At 44.4% G+C, this 23,368-nt stretch overlaps 1 protein-coding gene across 8 annotated transcripts in view; it reads left to right on the top strand.

The window, feature by feature from the left end:
* Positions 1–23,368, top strand: part of psd3l (pleckstrin and Sec7 domain containing 3, like) — a 343,652-nt gene that overhangs the window by 193,793 nt on the left and 126,491 nt on the right. For all 8 annotated transcript variants that reach the window (XM_078209687.1, XM_078209678.1, XM_078209697.1 and 5 more), the window contains 3 exons: positions 6,146–6,226; positions 9,238–9,350; positions 14,793–14,851. In XM_078209687.1, the coding sequence (XP_078065813.1) occupies positions 6,146–6,226; positions 9,238–9,350; positions 14,793–14,851 (253 nt within the window). The remainder of the gene's footprint in view (positions 1–6,145; positions 6,227–9,237; positions 9,351–14,792; positions 14,852–23,368) is intronic.

Below are 23,368 nucleotides of genomic sequence, written 5' to 3'. Positions count from 1 at the left end.
TTGTATAAATTGGATGAATCAGACTGGCGAAGGTAGCCTGGGAGGTGAGTTCCTTGACTGTATTTGGGACAATTTGTTAGAGCAGTGTGTTCTAGTGACAAGTAGGGAGCAGTTTATTTTAGACCTGGTGATATGTAATGAGACAGGATTAAGCTTAAGTTTATTAGTGTCACAAGCAGGCTTACATTAACACTGCAATGAAGTTACTGTGAAAATAACTGAGTCGCCACACTCTGGCATCTGTTCGGGTACACTGAGGGAGAATTAAGCATGGCCCATGCATCTAACCAGCGTGTCTTTCGGACTGTGGGAGGAAACCCATGCAGACATGGGGAGAACATGTAGACTCCACACACTGACCCAAGCCGGGAATCAAACCTAGATCCCTGGTGCTGGGAGGCACCGTGCCGATTAATTAATGACCTCATAGTAATGGAGCCTTCATGCAACAGTGATTATAACATGATAGAATTTCACATTTGGCTTGAGGGTGAGAAATGTGGTGTAAAGTCTAGTATCTTAAAGTTAAATAAAGTCAGCGTAAGCAGAGTTGGCGGAAGTGAAAATAGGTTAAAAGTTTGGACAGTGGAGAAGCAGTAGCAGACATTAAAGGAGACATTTTGTTAACTGTCAGAAAAGTTTTTTAAAAAACTCTAGGAGAAGGTTGCACCATCCGTGGCTAACTAATGAATTTGAGATTATATCAAATTTTTTAAAAAGCATACAATAGGGCAAAGATTAATGGAAGGTCAGAAGATTGGACAGAATTTAGAAATTAAGAAAAGGGTGGGGAAGAGAAAGTTAGTTAGAAATATTTTTAAAAACACATTGTAAGAGCTTTTACAGAGTAACTAAAGTGAGCTTTAGTCCCTTAGAGTGTGAGACTGGGGATTGATTGATGGGAAACAAGGAAGTGGCAAAAAGTGTTGAACTCTTATTTATTTTGTGTAAAAACAAATGGCTGCAGGGATAGAAGATGCATTAGTTGTGGACTTCTAAAACTCCCAGATTTTCACAGTAACTTCATTGCAGTGTTAATGTAAGCCTACTAGTGACATTAATAAATAAACTTTTGGGTCCCAGCAGTCTAGAAAATCGCAAATGTGACACCTCTATTCAAGAAAGGAGGGAGACAGAAAGCAGGAAGCTTATAGGCTAGTTAGTCTACCATTTGTCATAGAGAAAATGGCAGAATCCATCATTAAGGAGGTAATAGCAGGACATTTAGAAAATCACAATGTAATGAGGTCAACTAACATGGTTTTGTGACAGGGAAATCAGGTTTGACTCATTTATTAGAGTTCTTTGAGGAATTAACAAGCAAGGTGGATAAGGGGAATCTATGGATGTGGTGTACTTGGATTTCCAAAAGGCATGGTTAAAGGCAGAGGCCTCAAAGGTTACTACACAAAATAAGAGCTCTTGGTATAAGTGGTGGCAAATTAGCATGGATAAAGGATTGGTTAGCTAATAGGAAGCAGAGAGTTGGGATTAACGGATCATTTTTGGGTTGGCAAGCTGTAATTATTATTAGGGATCAGTGTTGGGTCCTCAATCCTTTACAATCTATATCAATTCTATATCAATAACTTGGATAAAGGGACTGAATGTATGGTTGCTAAATTTGTTGCTGAAACTGTTATGATCCATGCTGATGCTACTGAAGAAGTCAGATCCCAGGGTGGAACCTTGCTTAATAAATCCGAACGTTTAACAAACGTGGATTGCTGCTAATGAACAGAGTCGCAGGAATCTGCTGATGCACTTTTAACAAAATAATAAGCATTTATTTAACAAGAAAAGATGAACTATATTACAATACTCCTTCACATAGATTTGTAAGGATAATGTGATTTTCAAAGCCTATCTTATGCTCTTAATGATCACAGTTAGTTGAGTATATATAAACCTATAGAGAAACCTGTGTTCAGACACACCACACTCTGAAACCAAGTGACAGATGCTACACAAAGCAACTTCTGCAAATTTCTCATCAACTCTGCTCAGACATTTGTCACACTGTGAGCCAAACTGGTCGCGCTGTCTTTCACACAAGGGTTTACTATCTCCACTCTCGAAGAACACGCTCTGGAATGTCCTCCCAACCTACATTTTCACTTGGGCATCTTAAACAAGGATCCACCTCTCCCTCTGATGTTCCGATTGCCATGTGAATACAAGTTTCACCTTCCGAGCACACACTCAGATACTCAGTCAAACCAACAGAGCACCACTGCTTCACAGGCCGTAGTAAGGAGTCACCAAAGTTTGGCTGTCTGTTCTGATCCTCTGGCTTCTCGGCAGGATCCCTGGGACTTAACCTTTCCAGTAGTCCTGGGACTTAGTTCCAGGCAGACCACTGCAGTACTGCTTCTGGCCAAACATCTCTTTAACCTGTGCTTAATGCTCCCTCCACCGACATTGTCTGTATCTTTAAGATCTGGCTGGTTGTAGGGATTCGCATTCTAATCAGTATTCTGTAACTTGATTTTTGTGTCTCTGTGCCCTGGTTGAGGGCACATTTCCACTCCATCTGACAAAGGAGCAGCGCTCCGAAAGCTAATGGTATTAGCTACCAAATAAACCTGTTGGACTTTAACCTGGTGTTGTTAAAACTCTTACTGTGTTCACCCCAGTCCAACGCCGGCATCTCCACATCATTGTGGCTTGGCCAGAGCCAAAGAGCCAATCCAATTGGCCAACAGCTCTCATGGGGAGGACTTACTTCCTTTCAAGGGCAGACGGAAGTCCTGCCCACTGCCAGTCAACACTCAAGTGAGCGCTATGTGGCGGTGGGCTTCTGAGAGTCGACAGTAATGCATTACGTGCGAACTCTCGATGTTAAATGTTGATCACTCACCAAACTTAAAATTCTACCCTATGGTACAGAGGGATATGGGTGTCCGAGTACATGAACAGCAAAAATTTAGTGTGCAGGTACAGCAAGTGATTAAGAAGGTGGTTAGAATGTTGGCACTTATTGGAAGGGGGATTGAGTATAAAATAGGGAATCTGTACAGGGCCTTAGTGAGACCGCATCGGGACTGCTATGAACTGTTCTGGCCTCCTTATTTAAGAAAGGATATTATTGTTTTGGAAGCAGTTCAGCAAAGGTTCACTTGATTGAAGAGGTTTTCCTATGAAGAGCGATTGATCAGCTGGGGCCTAGAACCACTCTAATTTAGAAGAATGATGAATGATCTGATTGAAGCATGTAAGATTCTGAGGGAACTTGACTCAGTGGATGTTGAGAGAATATCTCCCGTGTGGGGAAGTCTGAAACTAGGTTTAAAAATGAAGGGAGATGAAGGGAGATGAGCAGAAATTTTTCCTGTCAGAGGATTGTAAATCTGTCCAGTTTTCTTCCCCAGAGAGCTGTGGAGGCAAGACCATTGAATATATTGAAGACTGAGTTAGGTAGATGTCTGATCAACAAAGACATTCCAAGGGTTACGGAGAACAAACAGGAAAGTGGAGTTAAGGCCACAATCGGACCAGCCATGATCTTATCGATTGGTAGACCAGACTCAATGGGCCGTATGGCCTACTCCTCCTAATTTTGAGTTGTTGTGTTCCTGTGTCAGAGCTGTAGGGTCCATAGAGTCAGAGGTTTACAGCATGGAAACAGGCCCTTTGGCCTAACTTGTCCATGCTGCCCTTTTTTTTTTAAAACCCCTAAGCTAATCCCAATTGCCCGCATTTGGCCCATATCCCTCTATACCCATCTTACCCATGTAACTATCTAAATGCTTTTTAAAAGACAAAATTGTACCCGCCTCTACTACTACCTCTGGCAGCTTGTTCCAGACACTCACCACCCTCTGTGTGAAAAAAATTGTCCCTCTGGACCCTTTAGTATCTCTCTCCTCTCACCTTAAACCTTTGTCCTCTAGTTTTAGACTCCCTACCTTTGGGAAAAGATATTGACTATCTAGCTAATCTGTGCCCCTCATTATTTTATAGACCTCTATAAGATCACCTCTCAGCCTCCTACCCTCCAGAGAAAAAAGTCCCAGTCTATCCAGCCTCTCCTTATAACTCAAACCATCCAGTCCCGGTAGCATCCCTAGTAAATCTTTTCTGCACTCTTTTTCTAGTTTAATAATATCCTTTCTGTAATAGGGTGACCAGAATTGCACACAGTATTCCAAGTGTGGCCTTACCAATGTCTTGTACAACTTCAGCAAGACATTCCAACTCCTGTATTCAGTGTTCTGACCAATGAAACCAAGCATGCCGAATGCCTTCTTCACCGTTCTGTCCACCTGTGACTCCACTTTCAAGGAGCTATGAACCTATACCCCTAGATCTCTTTGTTCTGTAACTCTCCTCAATGCCCTACTATTAACTGAGTAAGTCCTGCCCTGGTTCAATCGACCAAAATGCATCACCTCAGATTTGTCTAAATTAAACTCCATCTACCATTCATCAGCCCACTGGCCCAATTGATCAAGATCCCGTTGCAATCGGAGTTAACTTTCTTCACTGTCCACTATGCCACCAATCTTGACGTCATCTGAAAACTTACTAACCATCCAAATCTCATCCAAATCATTAATATAAATGATAAATAACTGCGGACCCAGCACTGATCCCTGAGGCACACCGCTGGTCACAGGCCTCCAGTTTGAAAAACAACCCTCTACAACCACCCTCTGGCTTCTGTCAAGAAGCCAATTTTGTATCCATTTAGATACCTCACCCTGGATCCCGTGAGATTTAACCTTATGCAACAACCTACCATGCAGTACCATGTCAAAGGCCTTGCTAAAGTCCATGTAGACAACATCAACTGCACTGCCCTCATCTACCTTCTTGGTTACCCCTTCAAAAAACTCAATCAAATTTATGAGACATGATTTTCCACTCACAAAACCATGCTGACTGTCCCTAATCAGTCCTTGTGTCTCTAAATGCCTGTCGATCCTGTCTCTCAAAATACTTTCCAACAACTTATCCACCACAGATGTGAGGCTCACTGGCCTGTAGTTCCCAGGCTTTTCCCTGCAGCCCTTTTTAAACAAAGGCACAACATTTGCCACTTTCCAATCTTCAGGCACCTCACCCGTGACTATCGATGATTCAAGTATCTCGGCTAGGGGACCCACAATTTCCTCCCTAGCCTCCCGCAATTTCCTCCCTAGCCTCCCACAATGTCCTGGGATACACTTCATCAGGTCCCGGGGATTTATCTACCTTGACACGCTTTGAGACTTCCAGCACCTCTTTCTCTGTAATATGTACACTCCTCAGACATCACTATTTATTTCCCCAAGTTCCCTAACATCCATGCTTTTCTCAACAGTAAATACTGATGAGAAATATTCATTTAGGATCTCGCCCATCCCTTGTGGATCCGCACGTAGATGACCTTGTTGATCCTTAAGAGGCCCTACTCTCTCCCTTGTTACTCTTTTGCCCTTTATGTATTTGTAGAAGCTCTTTGGATTCTCCTTTGCCTTATTTGCCAAAACAATCTTGTGTCCCCTTTATGCCTCCTGATTTCTCTCTCAACTCTATTCCTACACCCCTATACTCTTCAAGGGATTCGCTTGATCCCAGCTGCCTATGCATGTCATGTGCCTCTTTCTTCTTGTTGACCAGAGCCTCAATATCCCGAGTCATCCAGGGTTCTCTACTTCTTTGCCCTTCACTCTGAGGAATGTGCTTACCCTGAACCCTGTTTGTCCCAGGTCCTAGGCTTGCTGAGCTTTTTTATTTCCGGCTAACAGTGACAATTCATAAAGATGGGTTAATGATCTTGGTGTTGCTGCTGTTTAGGAAGAAATGGCACTTGGGTTTTCTGCTGCTGACCTTCCCTGTAAGTGGTACAAACGTGGATATTGGACAAGGATGATTTTGGGCTGGACATCTGGCCAACAATGATAGTCTAGACTCGCAGATGAATGGATGCTTTAGTGAGGTATCAGAACTTGATCAGTGTTAGCGAAACTGTATTCTTGAGTGGGGCAATAGCTTATCACAAACAAGTTGGCAAAGAACATAACTTTTCTTAAACCAATGTGAAAATTATTTGGTATTTAGTCACAAGTCTCAAGTTCAGGAATCCATTGTTGTTTGAAGAGGATGGAGTCGCATTCTGACCATTACTGATTGTGTCTCTCTCTGTCTCTCCCTTTCACAGTAATGACTTCAGCAAATTAGTGGCTGAAGAATACCTCAGATTTTTTGACTTCACCGGTTTGACTTTGGACCAATCCCTAAGGTAAGCTGGAGGTTATATTGCACCTGGTTTTGTCCTGATAATTGACTGATGTTTGCATTTCATAGAATCATAGAATCCTACAGTGCAGAAGGAGGCCATTCGATCCATTGAGTCTGCACTGACCACAATCCCGCCCAGGCCCTATTCCCATAACCCCATGCATTTACCCTAGCTAGTCCCCCTGACACTAAGGGGGCAATTTAGCATGGCCAATCCACCTAACCTGCACATGTTTGGACTGGGAGAAAACCAGAGCACCCAGAGGAAACCCATGCAGACACGGGGAGAATGTACAAACTCCACATAGACAGTGACCCAAGCCGGGAATCGAACCCTGGTTCCTGGCACTGAGGCAGCAGTGTTAACCACTGTGCCAACCTGGGAAAGCTCCCTATCCCACCTACCCCCACAACATAGGGAAGTGGCTTCAAGACCGACCGTGGAGTCCTGCATTTATTTAGCACCTTTCACAACCTCCGTATATCCTCAAGTGCTATACAACCGATGAAATCCTGTTTTAAGCTGTGGTCACTTTTGCGATGAAGGCAATTCTTCCCCTTGGAGCCCACCCAGAGATCTGTTTGAAACACAGTGGAACTGAATTCTAGCCCTTATTTCTGGATCATTTCAAGTGGTGATATTGAGTTAACCCTCTTTCACACACAGGAATTTCAGAGTTCCAGGGTTGAAGCAAGGCAGGCCAGCACAACAGAAGGTTTTCATAAGTGACGATGGGAATGATATCACTCAGAGTTGATTATACACCATTTCCCTACCCATCAACCGCCCACCTCCAGAAACTTCTCACCTGTCCCACACCATCTACCACTTCACTCACCAGACAGGAAACAAACAGTCCTCCGTTGAAGAGGCAACATCTTCCTTTCTTCTTCCTGTGGTTTGACTGAGCATTCTGAAAGCTCATGAAAGCATGCTGTTGCCTCCAACTCGTGCAGAGAATCAGTTTGCTGTCAGAACAGAGAACAAAAAACAGTACAGCACAGGAACAGGCCCTTCGGCCCTCCAAGCCTGCGCTGATCACATTGCCTATCAAGACCAACTGCCTGTATCCCTCTATTCCCCATCTGTTCATGTGTCTATCCAGATAAGTCTTAAATGTCGCTAATGTATCTGCCTCAACCACCTCACTTGGCGCAGTGCATTCCAGGTCTCCACCACTCTCTGTGTAAAAAAAAAACCTTCCCCGCACATCTCCACTGAATCTTTCCCCCCTTATCTTGAACTTCTGCCCCCTTGTAATTGTCATTTGTGCCCTGGGAAAAAGTTCCAACAGTTCACCCTATCAATGCCCCTCATAATTTTATAAAATTATATCAGGTCGCCTCTCAGCCTCCGTCTTTCCAGGGACAACAATCCTAGTTTATTCAATCTCTCCTCATAGCTAATACCCTCCATACCAGGCAACATCCTGCTAAGCCTTTTCTTTACTTTCTCCAAAGCCTCCATGTTCTTCTGATAGTGTGGTGACCAGAATTGGACACAGTATTCCAAATGTGGCCTAACCAACGTTTTATAAAACTGTAACATAATTTGCCAACTTTTATACGTGCAGCTCTGTTAGTGAGCTTGAGGTGTAATGTCTGGGAGATGTTGACAGTAACGGCCATTGGGTAACATGTCAATACTGCATCCACCTTTTATGCTTTAGTACACCAACAAGCTGTCCCATCCCAATCGTTCAGATTCGTTTTTGGATCTGATTGGATGTCAGCTCATTCTTGCAGCTATTTTGCCGTCCTCCTTTGGTGAAGAGGTTTGACTCTTGACATCTCTGAAGGGACATAGCAAAACAACCACATTCCTGCAAAAAGGGACGGTTTGTACAGGGGCAGAAGTGTACTGAAATTAATGACCTCTCTCCACAATGTCCTTTGTTACTGGGTCACTTCATCAACCGTACGCAGGTGAATGGAGTGTATCTGTCATCCAACTGCTACTCAGCAGCCAAGTGATTTATTTTTACTTCAGTAATAGTGACTGGTTCTATTATAGGCGGCACAGTGGTTAGCACTGCTGCTTCACAGTGCCAGGGGCCCGGGTTCAATTCCTAGCTTGGGTCACTGTCTGTGCGGAATCTGCACATTCTCCCCGTGCCTGCATGGGTTTCCTCCGGGTGCTCCGGTTTCCTCCCACATTCCAAAGATGTGCAGGTTAGGTGAATTGGCCATGATAAATTGACGTGAGTGTCAGGGGATTAACAGGGTAAATTTGTGGGATTACGGGAATAGGGCCTGGGTGGGGTTGTGCAGACTCAATGGGCTGAATGGCTTCCTTCTGTACTGTAGGGATTCTATGTATGACATATCCTGGTAAACCCATAGTACTACAGGCGCCGGAGTGTGGTGACGAGGGGATTTTCACAGCAACTCCATTGCAGTGTTAATGTAAGCCTACTTGTGACATTAATAAATTAAACTTTCAAAGCTTTAAACTATAAAGGAATTGTGAAAGATGTCTTGCACTGTTTCACGCAATCGTGCTTTATATTGATAGCTAAGAACGATGTCTGCAACGCAGATTCTCAGCAGTAATGAGCTGGAATTTGAATGTAGCACGGCTTCCTGAGATGGTTTTATGCAATAAAAGAAACACATTTGAGATTTGATCTTTGTAACCTGCACAAAAGCAATACAACTTCCTCTGTTAGAGTTGACTTCAATTTTACTGAATGCTAACTAATCTGGATGCCTGGCACCAGTGAATGAGGTACTGGAGCTCAGATTGAGGGCAAATACTGTGAACCTAATGCAGACAGCCCCTGATTACCTCGGGGTAAAAACTCCTACCAGAATAAGCTTTGAGAAATAGCCTCTGGGATTTGAAGATTGTACCATTGTACTTTGGGGAATCTGCCTATGTTTAGTTTTAAAAGCTAGATCGCACGATTAGTTTGTCTAGTCTCTGGTGTTAAAGTTGCACATCAAATATTTATCGCGGTGTGTATCGATGCTTGTTCCTTTTAATGTTTTTTTTTAATTGTTCCGTTGCAGATTTTTCTTGAAAGCATTTGCACTAATGGGGGAGACTCAGGAGCGAGAGCGGGTTTTAATCCACTTCTCCGAAAGATACTATCAGTGTAACATGGGCACTATTCCTTCTCAAGGTAGGCCCTCAGACTGGTGGGATGTGCAGTCGCGGGTCTGTGTTAGCACTCAGGAGTGGGGACAATCAACAAGGGATCACAGCAGCCACGCAAGCATTAGGCAGATACATGGTTAGTGAATTGGCCATGCTAAATTCTCCCTCAGTGTAGCCGAACAGAGTGTGGCGACTAGGGGATTTTCACAGTAGCTTCATTGCATTGTTAATGTAAGCCTACTTGTGACACTAATAAATAAACTTCAAACTTTAAAAAAACTTTTCAGTCCAGTTGGTCAATCCAGCCTGTTGTGTTTCAAAATAGCACAACCGACTCGCCCCATCCCACATCGCCTCTGTGTCTGTGGGACCTATCCCATACCCAACTGGATGTATCAGCCAATGGTGAACATTATAATGCCTCATTGTTTAAACACATCTGGGGTAAGTATTATGCACAACAGCGCCCTCTTCTGTTTGAAGAGGTCTAATTCTATCCAGGTCCACGTGCAAATCAATTTTTACATGCTAACTTTTAAATGATCAATAGCTTCAGCATCATATGAAGTAATGAAGAATTGTGCCACACAGCCATTTAAAAGCTCAGTCATAACTCTGTTCTGATATCCGCTACAGAATGCGACAGTGACTTTCTGTTCTTCGATGCCTCTGGCTTCTGACACTGCAATGCATATCTCTCAGCCTCTTCTCTATCTCCCTTTTGTCAATCTGACAGCAGGACACATTGCTAAATCTAAATGAAGCTTTTACGTTAGAGAGTTGATAATCTTGCACTGATTAAAAATAGTTTCCCACAGTGGCACAGCGGTTGGCACTGCTGCCTCACAGCGCCGGGGGCCCGGGTTCAATTTGGTCACTGTCTATGCGGAGTCTGTACATTCTCCCCGTATCTGCATGGGTGTCCTCTGGGTGCTCCAGTTTCCTCCCACAGTCTGAAAGATGTGCAGGTTAGATCAATTGACCATGCTAAACTGCCCCTTAGTGTCCAAAGATGTGTAGGTTAGGTAAATTAGCCATGGCAAATGTATGGGATAACAGAGAAAGAGCAAGGGTGGATTGGGTAAGAAACTCTGTCAGAGAGTTGGTGCAGACCTTGGTGTCCAAAGATGTGTAGGTTAGGAGGATAAGCGTAGTAAATGGGATGGCACGGTGGCATAGTGGTTAGCATTGCTGCTTCACAACACCAGGGACTCTGGTTCAATTCCTGGCTTGGGTCACTGTCTGTGTGGAGTTTGCACGTTCTCCCCGTGTCTGCATGGGTTTCCTCCGGATGCTCCGGTATCCTCCCACATTCCAAAGATGTGCGGGTTAGGTGGATTGGTCATGCTAAATTGCCCCTTAGTGTTAGAGGAGCTAGCTAGGGTAAATGCCATGGGGTTGTGGGTATAGGGCCTGGGTGAGATTGTAGTCTGTGCAGATTCGAAGGGCTGAATGGCCTCTTTCTGCACTGTAGGTTTATATGATTCTAAATGGGCTGGGTTATGGGGATAGGGTGAGCCTGGGTAAGATGCTCTGAAGGAGAGATGGTGCAGACATGATGGGCCGAATGGCCTCCTCCTGCACTGTAGGGATTCTAGAGTTCTATAGTATGTTTGATCTATCTTGGGAGACACGTCTCGCTGTTTTGGTTTTGTTTTGCCCTTTCTTGCAACCCTAGCGACATTTCATGAATTCTATCTGTAAAAGAATAGTTCTGAAAGTATCCCATTTTTCATCTAACCCGCAGTCAGCATTACCCAAATGATCTGCCATTCCGCACACTTAAACTGGTACAGATATCAGACTCTCTGCAGCCTTGGTTTAACTGATCCAGTTGAATCTAATAATATTGTCCAAGCGTCGCTTCTCGGCCTTTTGGCTAAGATCAAGTGTGGTCTGCTGATGCTGCGCTTGGTTGAGGTCATTGGGTTGCATTTAAGCTTCATTTTCATATGAAGCAATTTTTAAAAGCGGCATCTCGGCCTTTTGGCTAAGATGCAAATGAGATCAAGCCTTGGAGGAGGAAACCTCCGCCTACTCCAATCAGCTTGGCTCATGTAGATCAGGCCCAAGATAGGGTAGGGGTTGCAGACCCTGTCTTGTCAGCTTGGATCGGAAATGTCTCCACTTGTTGAGACTCTGAATTGGACTTGATTTGATTGAATTGGAAAAGTATAAAAACAAAAAATATTGTCCAAGCCTTACCCAGCAAGCCTGGACCTCTGAATTACCAGCCAAGTGATATTCCCTCTGCTCCACCAATTTCCTCACTTAATGGCATGACAAAGGTGGTTTAAAAGTTTCTTTTCCAATATTATACGTTTGAATGCTCCTCAATTTAAAGAAAAATCATAATTAGATATCTCTACATTGCATATTTAACAATGTAAATCTCAGTTTTAACTCTGGGCCTCTGCTAATGGTAGAAAATTCATGAAAGCATTGCTGACAAAGAAAAAAACAATTTTTTTAAAAGTTTATTAGTCACAAATAAGGCTTACATGAACACTGCAATGAAGTTATTGTGAAAATCCCCTAGTCGCCACAGTCCAGCGCCTGTTCGGATCAATACACCAAACCAGCACGTCTTTCAGAATGTGGGAGGAAACCGGAGCACCCGGAGGAAACCCACGCAGACACAGGGAGAACGTGCAAACTCCACACAGACAGTGACCCAAGCCAGGAATTGAACCCAGGTTCCTGGCGCTGTGAAGCAGCAGTGCTAACCACTGTACCACCGTGCCGCCCCTGCATACTTAAACTGGTACAGATAGCACATTCTCTGTAGCCTTGGTTTAACTGATCCAGTTTACTCTAATGATATTGTCCAAGTATCACCCAGCAAGGATAAGGGTGGTTTAAAAGCTTATTTTCCAATATTGTATGTTTGAATGCCCTCAATTTAAAGAAAAATCATAATTAAATATCTCTATATCGCATATTTAACAGATGTAAATCTCAGTTTTAACTCTGGGCATTAACTTTATTTATATTTACATATATTTACCAGGTATTCTCAACAATTCAATGTTAGTATTTTGCTTTGTGTTTTCCATGGGATGTGGCTTTGCCATATTAGTTGCCCATCTCTAATTACCCTTGAACTGAAAGGCTTACTCGGTCATTTCGACTAACTCAGTCAAGAATCAAGCAAATTGCTGTGGATCTGGAGCCTCATGCAGGCCAGATCAGGGAAGGACAGCAGATTTCCTCCCCAAAAGGCATTAATGAGTCATTTGGGTTTTTACAACAATCGACTATGTGGTCATCATCACTGAGACCAGCTTTCAATTCCAGATTTTATTAAATTTATTGAATCTAAATTCCACCACCTGACATGGTGTGATTTGAATCTGTGTCCCCAGAGCATTAGCCTGGACCTCTGAATTACCAGCCAAGTGATATTCCCTCTGCTCCACCAATTTCCCCACTTAATGGCATGACTAAGGATATTCGAGACTATCTTAAACAGTTATGCTTGCGTCCACACATGGACTAGATGCTGGAGGGCTATTGCTTAGCATTAGGTTAACTATTCATTCCAGGGTTGAGCACTTGACAACAAGATAATATTTGGAAATGTTGCATGAATAATTTGAGATGTAATGAATGCCAAATGAGTGTTGCATGCTCGGGAAGGATAACCTATGATTCAAAGAATCTCGACAGAAATCATAGAATCCCTGCAGTGCAGAAGCAGACCATTTGGCCCATCGAGTCTGCACCAACTCCCACCCAGATCCTATCCCCGTAACTCCACATATTTACCCTGCTAATCCCTCAACCCTGCACATCTTGGGACACTAAGGGCCAATCAACCAGAGGAGGAAACCAGAGCACCCGGAGGAAACCCACACAGACCAAATATGTGGGGGTTAAGTTGATTGGCCATGCTAAATTGACCCTAGTGTTGGGGGTTTGGCAGGGTAAATGTGTGGGGTTATGGGGATAGGGCCTGGGTGGATTTGTGATCGGTGCAGACCTGATGGGCTAAGTGGCCTCCTTCTACGCTGTAGAGATTCCATGATTCACGGGGAGTACGTGCAAACTCCACACAGTCAGGCAAGCCTGGAATCGAACCCAGTCCCGGGTGCTGCAGTGCTAACCACTGTGCCACCCTTCCCAAAGTTCTCGCCCACTGTGGTTTTTTTTCCCTTGCCGCTCATCTGGGTCTATGGTATACCAGTTGATAGAGAGTAACTCATGGTGCTGTTTACCATTTTACCATCTCATGTCACTCACAGGATGATAGAATGGCATTCTTTGTGTCTGGCAAATTCCTTTGTTCCTATTTAGAAAGGTAACCTGCTCTCAGTTTTTAATCTGCTCCCAAGGGACACAAGAAATTAGGTTAGTGATCATTCCCTCTTCAAGACCTTCTCTCCCCTGTGCACATTGTGGCCTGCCGTTGGGCACTTTCCCACAATGAGGTTTAGCCTTTTTCACAATTTGTTACCTGACAGCTGTTTTATCCTGGAAGTGATGAAATTGAAACAGGAAAATGAACCGTCTGCTGGTCTCATAACTTTATTTATAGGACGGCACAGTGGTTAGCATTGCTGCTTCACAGCGCCAGGGACCCGGGTTCGATTCCCGGCTTGTGTCATTGTCTGTGTGGAGTCTGCACATTCTCCCAGTGTCTGTGTGGGTTTCCTCCGGGTGCTGCGGTTCCCTCCCACAGTCCGAAAGACGTGCTGGTTAGGTGTGTTGGCCATACTAAATTCTCCCTCAGTGTACCCGAACAGGCGCCAGAGTGTGGCGACTAGGGGATTTTCACAGTAACTTCATTGCAGAGTTAATGTAAGCCTACTTGTGAGACTAATAAATGAACTAAAAAGAAAAACTAGATAACTATTGCCTTCTCATTATTTCTGATTGCTATACAGCGATTAATTTCTATCCGAAATAAATCATACTGAAGTTCTGTGGCTATTACAGGATGAGTTCGATGACTCTATTAATGGGATCTTTTACTCTGTAGATTTCACAGCTAATCTCCTGGTGTTGAAAATTGGAAAGCATGCTTATTTTCTCAAGTGAGTGTCAGCTTAGTTGGGAAAATGCATCTTGGAGGAAATGGATTGAAGTCAAGTTGACATTGAGTGGTTTGATTGGAATTTGGGATTGTTCCATTGAGGTTTGTTTTCCCTCGTTGTGGTTCCAAACTTTTTACCAGCGGCTGTCTGGGAGCTGAATGCTTTCAGTCTGAGATATTCCATTGTCATCCTTGCCTGGTCTTCCCTGAGTTGGGCAGAGAGGGGGAAAAGGGTGCAAAGACTTGAATAAATCTATTGATGCATCAGGAATTTTGATTGAGCAATGTGAATGCAGGGCGATTGGTCCATAAACAGTCGCTCATCTCTTCAGCATCAGGTTGTCATGGCCAGTTAAGGCTGACTTGTCAGATTGGGCAATTTGGATGGCTTTGACGCTGAACACTGGAATAAGCCTTTCTATCCTTTTGCAGATGGAGTTCATTGCCTTACTTGTGCACTGATGTTGTTGAATACAGATCTTCATGGCCATGTGAGTAAAGGAACTCTTTTTGAAGAACAAACTAACTTCTTAAATTGAACACACAACATTTAACGTTGCGGGCATAATTTTGTATATTAAAGTTGTCTCACTTGATCGAATAGGAATGTGTAAGATAACTTGTTCCTCATAGTGATAGGCCTGATTTGGTTCACTAATGCATTCTCTTTTGGCATTTCAGTTCTTTATTTGTCAATTCAACTCAATTGATTAAAATTAGTTTGCAAACCTCTGCCATAATTTTTCCCCAATATTTCTAGCTCGGCTAACAGTTTATATTCTGAAGACTGTCAATAATGCACTTGTTCATTCATATTGGGCAGACCCATCAGAATGGTTACCTGAGGATATTATTAATGATATTCATTTGCCTTCTGGTTCACTGATTCCGACTGAAAGTCATTGCTGTCAACCTAGACAGGTGTGAGCTTGATTTGTAAACCTTTAGAAAATATCATTTCATTGGAGTTATTTTCATTCCGGAATCATGTTCCTTGGTCATATAACTCTGCATACGTTAGCAGAACGTTTCCCCTTCTCCATCCTCGCGTTATTAATCACAGTGTCATTGTTGATGAGGGACAAAGTTACCCTGTGCATGCAGCAAGAATGTATAGAGTCATAGAGGTTTACAGCATGGAAACAAGCCCTTCAGCCCAACTTGTCCATGCCGCCCTTTTTTTTTTAACCACTAAGCTAGTCCCAATTGCCCGGGTTTGGCTCATATCCCTCTATATCCATCTTACCCATGTAACTGCCTAAATGCTTTTTAAAAGACAAAAGTGTACCCGCCTCTAATACTGCCTCTGGCAGCTTGTTCCAGACACTCACCACCCTCTGAGTAAAAAAGTTGCCCCTCTGGATCCTTTTGTATCTCTCCCCTCTCGCCTTAAACCTAGTTAACTGGAGTATTTTCTCTACTACCCCACCATCTCCTACCTCTTTTTGAAGACATTAAGTCTTAGGAAGGATCAAACTCCTTGTACCTTCTAAAGCATTTGATGCTTTAAGATGTGTTGCAACTAAAATATAACTGGGTGATACAGATGCACCAAATTTGCTAGAACGTGGCATATCAAGCATTTGGTGTGGCACACCACCATGGGGGAATATCACAGAATACTACAGTGCAGAAGAGGTCCTTTGGCCCATCGAGTCTGCACCGACACATGAAATGCCCTGACCTGCCCACCTAATCCCACTTGCCAGCATTTGACCCATAGCCTTGAATGTTATGGCATGCCAAGTACTTCTTAAAGGATGTGAGGCATCCCACCTCCACCACCCTTCCAGGTAGTGCATTCCAGACCAAATGCAGAGAAAGCCAGAATATGAAGGGAGAGTGTAGAATGTACTAAGCAAATTTCTTTGAAGGCATCCTTCAAGCGCGGGTTGATAAACTTTGCCCTCGTTGAGTAACTTCAATGCTCTGACCTCAGGTCTCGTATGAACAGGACCATCAGTTGCCTTAGAGACAATTCTACAAATCTACAGTTTTGGGTTCCATTTGCTCATTTGGGTTGTGAATCAAAGGTTGCTTCAGCCTTGGTTTGAGCAGCACACCGCATGACCAGGAGAGATCTTGGCCATGAAGTCAATAGGCACAGTTGGAGCATTTTAAGATGCATCTCTGTTGCAATGTTCAAGGCTGGGCTCTGATACACAATACAGATGCATTTCAAGAACACAATCAGGTTAAATGTGATGGAGGGGCTCTGTCCCCTTGTACTTCAGTGATCACTACTAACAGAATCTTGTTGGACACAGTAATCTTTACCCTTCTAAGAATGCCTCAAGTGCAGGTAGACGGGGATGGAGGTGCCTTGCATTTTATGCCAGTTCCTTGCCAGAGCGGTGGACTGGAGTTGCCCCTGAAAGAAAGCAAGAAATCCTCTGGAGTTGGGGCAGTGACTACTGAAGTCCATAGTCGACTTCTCACCAAATCTGCACTTAACGCAATCCATTATGTGGGAGTGACAAAGTGAAATACTAGAGTGTCTTAGTGACCAGGTAGACAGGATAGTTAGTAGCTGAGGGCAGCACGGTGGCACAGTGATTAGCACTGCTGCCTCACAGCGCCAAGGACCCGGGTTCGATTCTGGCCTCAGGTCACTGTCTGTGTGGAGTTTGCACATTCTCCCCGTGTCTGCATGGGTTTCCTCCGGGTGCTCCGGCTTTCTCCCACAGTCCAAAGATGTGCGGGTTAGGTTGATTGGCCATGCTAAATTGACCCGAGTGTCAGGGGATTAACAGGGTAAATGTGTAGGGTTACGGGAGTAGGGCCTGGGTGGGATCGTGTAGACCCGATGGGCCAAATGACCTCCTTCTATACTGTAGGGATTCTATGTATGACGTATCCTGGTAAACCCATAGTATTACTAGGAGGTCTTACTATTACACCAGCTGTAGTGTTATTCCTTTATAAAAATCATTCCTCAGGATTTGAGGGTGGCTGGCAAGGTAAGCACTTCCCAGCATCCAGGAATTGGATCAGGAATTGGCTAGCGGATAGGAAACAGAGGGTGGTGGTTGATAGTAAATATTCATCATGGAGTGCGGTTACAAGTGGTGTACCTCAGGGATCTGTTTTGGGGCCACTGCTGTTTGTAATATTTATTAATGATCTGGATGAGGGTATAGTTGGGTGGATTAGCAAATTTGCTGATGACACCAAAGTCGGTGGTGTGGTAGACAGTGAGGAAGGGTGTCGTAGTTTGCAGGAAGACTTAGACAGGTTGCAAAGTTGGGCCGAGAGGTGGCGGATGGAGTTTAATGCGGAGAAGTGTGAGGTAATTCACTTTGGTAGGAATAACAGATGTGTTGAGTATAGGGCTAACGGGAGGACTTTGAATAGTGTGGAGGAGCAGAGGGATCTAGGTGTATGTGTGCATAGATCCCTGAAAGTTGGGAATCAAGTAGATAAGGTTGTTAAGAAGGCATATGGTGTCTTGGCGTTTATTGGTAGGGGGATTGAATTTAGGAGTCGTAGCGTTATGTTGCAACTGTACACAACTCTGGTGCGGCCGCACTTGGAGTACTGTGTGCAGTTCTGGTCCCCACATTACAGGAAGGATGTGGAGGCTTTGGAGAGGGTGCAGAGGAGGTTTACCAGGATGTTGCCTGGTATGGAGGGGAGATCCTATGAGGAGAGGCTGAGGGATTTGGGATTGTTTTCGCTGGAAAGGCGGCGGCTAAGAGGGGATCTTATTGAAACATATAAGATGATTAGAGGTTTAGATAGGGTGGATAGTGATAGCCTTTTTCCTCTGATGGAGAAATCCAGCACGAGGGGGCATGGCTTTAAATTGAGGGGGGGTAGTTATAGAACCGATGTCAGGGGTAGGTTCTTTACCCAGAGGGTGGTGAGGGATTGGAATGCCCTGCCAGCATCAGTAGTAAATGCGCCTAGTTTGGGGGCGTTTAAGAGATCCGTAGATAGGTTCATGGACGAAAAGAAATTGGTTTAGGTTGGAGGGTCACAGTTTTTTTTTTAACTGGTCGGTGCAACATCGTGGGCCGAAGAGCCTGTTCTGCGCTGTAATGTTCTATGTTCTATGTTCTAAAAGGGCAAATTCCCTCTAGGATGTTTCGTTAAGATCATCTTTCATTCTACTAAACTCCCAATGGGTATGGGTTCAACCTGTTCAACCGCTTCTCACATCAGGAATCAATCAAATGAACCTTCAAAATGGAATGCAAGCATTGAAGTTGACACATGGGGGTGGGGTTTTCCGACCACACTTGCCCCAAAACCAGAAAATCCTGCCCGAGGACAACAGACATGTGCATGGTACACTCCCCACCCGGCCCCCCGACCCGTCTGCTACGTCTGATACGGCACGGTAGCACAGTGGTTAGCACTGCTGCTTCACAGCTCCAGGGTCCCGGGTTCGATTCCCGGCTCGGGTCACTGTCTGTGTGGAGTTTGCACATTCTCCTCGTGTCTGCGTGGGTTTCCTCCGGGTGCTCCGGTTTCCTCCCACAGTCCAAAGATGTGCGGGTTAGGTTGATTGGCCAGGTTATAAATTGCCCCTTAGAGTCCCGGGATGCGTAGGTTAGAGGGATTAGCGGGTAAATATGTGGGGGTAGGGCCTGGGTGGGATTGTGGTCGGTGCAGACTCGATGGGCCAAATGGCCTCCTTCTGCACTGTAGGGTTTCTATGATCTATGATTCCCGTGGCAAACGAGATGGGAAAACTTCCCCCAAGGAGTCTACAGAGGGATATAGACAGGTTAGGTGAGTGGGCAAGAACTTGGCAGATGGAATATAATGTAGGAAAATGTGAAGTCATGCACTTTGATAGGAGCTGAATATAATTTAAATGGAGAAAGACTGCAGAAAGCTGCAACACAGAGAGATTTGGGGGGTCCTCGTGCAAAAGCTAGCATGCAAATTCAACAGGTAATTGGGAAAGTAAATGGAATATTGGCCTTTAGTTCAAAGAGAATGGAGTATAAAAATAGCGATGTCTTACTAAAACTAAACAAGGCACTAGTTAGACCACACCTGGAGTACCGTGACTTTCTGATACACCAGCGAGTTCACATTGGGGAGAGACTATTCACCTTCTCCATGTGTGGGAAGAAATTCTCCCGGTAATCCCGCATTACTGTACACCAACTGGTCCACTCTGATCAGAGACCTTTGAAATGTTCTGACTGTGAGAAGAGCTTCAATAGCATGCGTGAGAAGCTGGCACACCAACGTACGCACGGTGGGGAGCGACTGTTCACCTGCTCCCACTGTGGAAAAGAATTCGTCCAACCTCCTCATACACCTCTCACTCTGGGGAGAGGCTGTCCACTTGCTCTGAGTGTGGGAAAGGATTCATTCAATCATCCCATCTGGTGAGACACCAGCGAGCGCACGAGTGATTACAGGATTTGGATTCTGCTGTTATTGCTGCTGTTAATCAGATCCAGAACTGAACCGTATTTGCTTGGACAGTTAACAGTTGTTTCTGCTGATAATACCTGGACTGAAGTTTACTATTGTGGTCCTATGTCAAATAAATCAGATATGACGGCATGGTGGCACAGTGGTTAGCTCTGCTGCCTCGCAGCACCAGGGCGAGTTAAATGAAACCTTTCGCTGATTATAGATAATCAACTCCTTTGGTATTTATTACGGGGCATATTCAATATTGTATTACTCTTTCGATAAATTTGTTTCGCTTCAACTTAATGTACTTTTAAGTCTGCTTGTGTGAGTAGCAGAATTTGCAACCAACTCTAACTAGGCCTTTGTTTTTAGAGATCAAATAAACATTGGATGGCACAGTGGTTAGCACTGCTGCCTCAGTGTCAGAGACCCGGGTTCGATTCCCGAATTGGGCCACTGTCTCTGCCGTCTCCACGTTCTCCCCGTGTCTGTGTGGGTTTCCCCCGGGTGCTCCACCTCCCTCCCACGATCTGAAAGACGTGCTGGTTAGGTGCATTGGCCGTGCTAAATTCTCCCTCAGTGTACCCGAACAGGCGCTGGAGTGTGGCAACTAGGAGATTTTCATAGTAACTTTTTTGCACTGTTAATGTAAGCCTACTTGTGACTAATAAGTAAAACTTTAAATTTGTTTCCATTCTTGAAAAAAATCCAGCTCATTTCTTCAAAGATAAATTGGTTTTGTTCCAATCAGCTGACAAAATAAGCAGCAGAAAGTGCAGTTGATCACAAGTGCCTGCAGATGGCACAACACTCCGCATCTTAGAAATGGGTTTATGAAGCTGGATGTTTCCATAGCTTGTTGAGTATAATTGTTAACCTCACGCACATGGTGCAGGAGGGACCCTATGTGGCACAACATATTCCTATACCCCTGTGCAGCACCATGAAGTACTACACTATTGTCAATGAGTGGGAGAGATAGTTGGCTTGTGTTGTTCTTGTGCCTTTCCTGACAGCAGGTACAACATTAGAATTAGTGAAAGTTCTGTAGAAGGTTGATCATTAGGAAGGTGGGAGCAGGAATAGGCCATTTGGCCCACATGATCTCCGTATCCCTTGATATCATTAGAACATCGAAATCATAGAATCCCTGCAGTGCAGAAGGAAGCCATTCGGCCCATCGAGCCTGCACCGATGACAATCCCACCCATCTAGAAATTTATCGCTTTCTGTCTCCAAAATGTTCAGTGAATGGGCTACCACAGCCTCCTGGGATAGAGAATTCCAAAGGTTCTTCACCCTCTGAGTGAATCAATTCCTCCTCATCTCCGTCTTAGCTGGTATACCTCTTATTCTGAGACTGTGTCCTTTGATTCTGCACTCACCAGCCTGGAGAAACATCCTATCCATTTCCACCCTGCTGAGCCCTGTAAGAATTTTGTATATTTCAATGAGGTCACTGCAGTAGCTGGCTCCTTTCAAGGGGTGTACAGCGGGGGGATCATGTGACCCAGTTGCCAATGGAAAGCGAGCCCGGCGGTCTTGGTGCAGAGTGCTGACTTTTGCTGCCAGAACAGACCCTAGAGGTAGAAGTGTTAGCTTCGTGGAAGTACTCTGTAAATATATTAGTTGCTTGTGAATGAACTGTTTTAGTTCATTACACTAACTGGTGGTCGCCAATTTTTATTCGTTCATGGGACATGTGTCGCTGGCTGGCCAGCATTTATTACCCATCCCTAGTTGCCCGAGGGCAGTTGAGAGTCAACCACATGGCTGTGGATCTGGAGCCACATGTAGGCCAGACCAGGTAAGGGTGGCAGATTTCCTTCCCTAAAGGACATTAGTGAACCAGATGGGTTTTTCCAATAATTGGCAATGGTTTCACGGTCATCAGTCGATTCATAATTCCAGATAACTTTTATTGAATTCAAATTCTACCACCTGCTTTAACGGGATTCTCACAATTACTACATTCACCTGCCATTCTTCAAAACTCTAGAGAATACAGGCCCAGTCTTCCCAATCTCTCCTTGTAAAACAATCCTGCCATCCCAGGGATTAGTCAGGTGAGCATCCAATGCATTCCCTCTCTGGGAAGTATACCGTCCCTTTGGGTAAGGAGATCAAAACTGTACACAATATTGTCATTCTTTGTGATTTGGGGGCCACTGGCCAGGTCGACACTTTCAGCTGATCCCTAATAGTCGTTCAGAAGGTAGCAGATCTCTGCCTTGGAGTCTGTGTGCTGATGGCACAATCACTTTGCTGTTAGGTCTGGAGTTCTAGGATTTTGACTCAGCACCATCAGAGAAAGGGCGATGTGCATCCATGTCTGGATGGTGTGTGATGTAAAGGCAATGATGTTCCCATGCACCTACTGCCCTTATTCTATTAGATGGTTGAAATGGCAGCTACAGGAGGTGCCGCCATTCTGTAGTGCATCCTGTCGACGCTATCACTAAAGACATGTGGTGATCAGAGGAAGGAGAACAACATCGTTGTCTGATCTTGAAACCCATACTCCTTTTGAGTAAGTATTAATTTACAAGATCTGTGTGTCACTGGCAAGACCAGCGTTTATTGCCCATTGCTATACAGTTCCGTTGCTTGCTCGGCCACTTCAACAGGGGTCATTTAATAGGCCAAACCAGGTTAGGATTTCTTGCCCTAAAGGACATTAATGAACCAGATGGGTTCATACAACATTCCAGTTGTTTCATGGCCGCCATGACTGATACCAGTTTGTTTGATTAATTCAACTTAAAATTCCCAGCTGCCATGGTGGGATTAGAACTCGTGCGTCTGAATAATTGGTCCAGGCCTCTGGTTTACTCCTATGCTGAACCGGCAATGCAGTTATAGGTTTCACAGCTTTTACACTTAGTGAAAAAATCTGGGGCTACAGTGCTGATTCCTGCTGTATCACTTATCAATGTCCCACTTATCCCAATGCTTTGACTCCAACTCTTATTGATCCACGGACCTCGGACATTTTCCTTCCATCCAAATGGCAATTTAATTAATGTGTCTGAGATTAACTTTGGTCGGATCTTTTGCAATTTTTGTTTCAACCTTTTGGCTAAAGGTTCCTCCCACATTCCCCCACCAATGGTGGTTGGATGAGATTGGCCAGTTCCAAGGCGTTCACTGGGATCCATTGGAGTACGTGAGAGAGTTTGCTGCTGTTGATTAGGAATTGAAGTCTGATTCTCCTTTAGGATGCTGTGATACACATGAATATGTAACAGCATTGATAATTCTATCTATACCCTGTATGTCTGTGCAAACCCGTTTGTCCATAATGGTTCCATGTCAATAATGGTTCAATAGCTTGTTGGATAGATGCATGCAGTGGTTATTTATACAGTTAGCCTTTTGGAAACCATGTGGTCATGCAGGTCCAAGATGATGATGGGCATTTTGAACATAAACCAATAAAATGCAGGCACTTGGGGTGGAATTTTCCCTTCCCGCCTACCATGGGAATCGGAGCAGGTAGGGGTGGACCATGCAAAGGTCCATTGACCTTTGGCAGGAATTTCTGGCTTGGGACGATTTGGGGAAAATCCTATCCTTGGTGTCAACAGCATTTGAAGTCTTTATGGTGGGAAGAGTACTTTCTTTCA

This window comes from Mustelus asterias, chromosome 1 (assembly GCF_964213995.1).
Source record: "Mustelus asterias chromosome 1, sMusAst1.hap1.1, whole genome shotgun sequence".
NCBI lineage: Eukaryota > Metazoa > Chordata > Chondrichthyes > Carcharhiniformes > Triakidae > Mustelus > Mustelus asterias.
The sequence above is the reverse complement of the archived record's forward strand: the minus strand, read 5'-3'. Positions and strand labels throughout refer to the sequence as shown.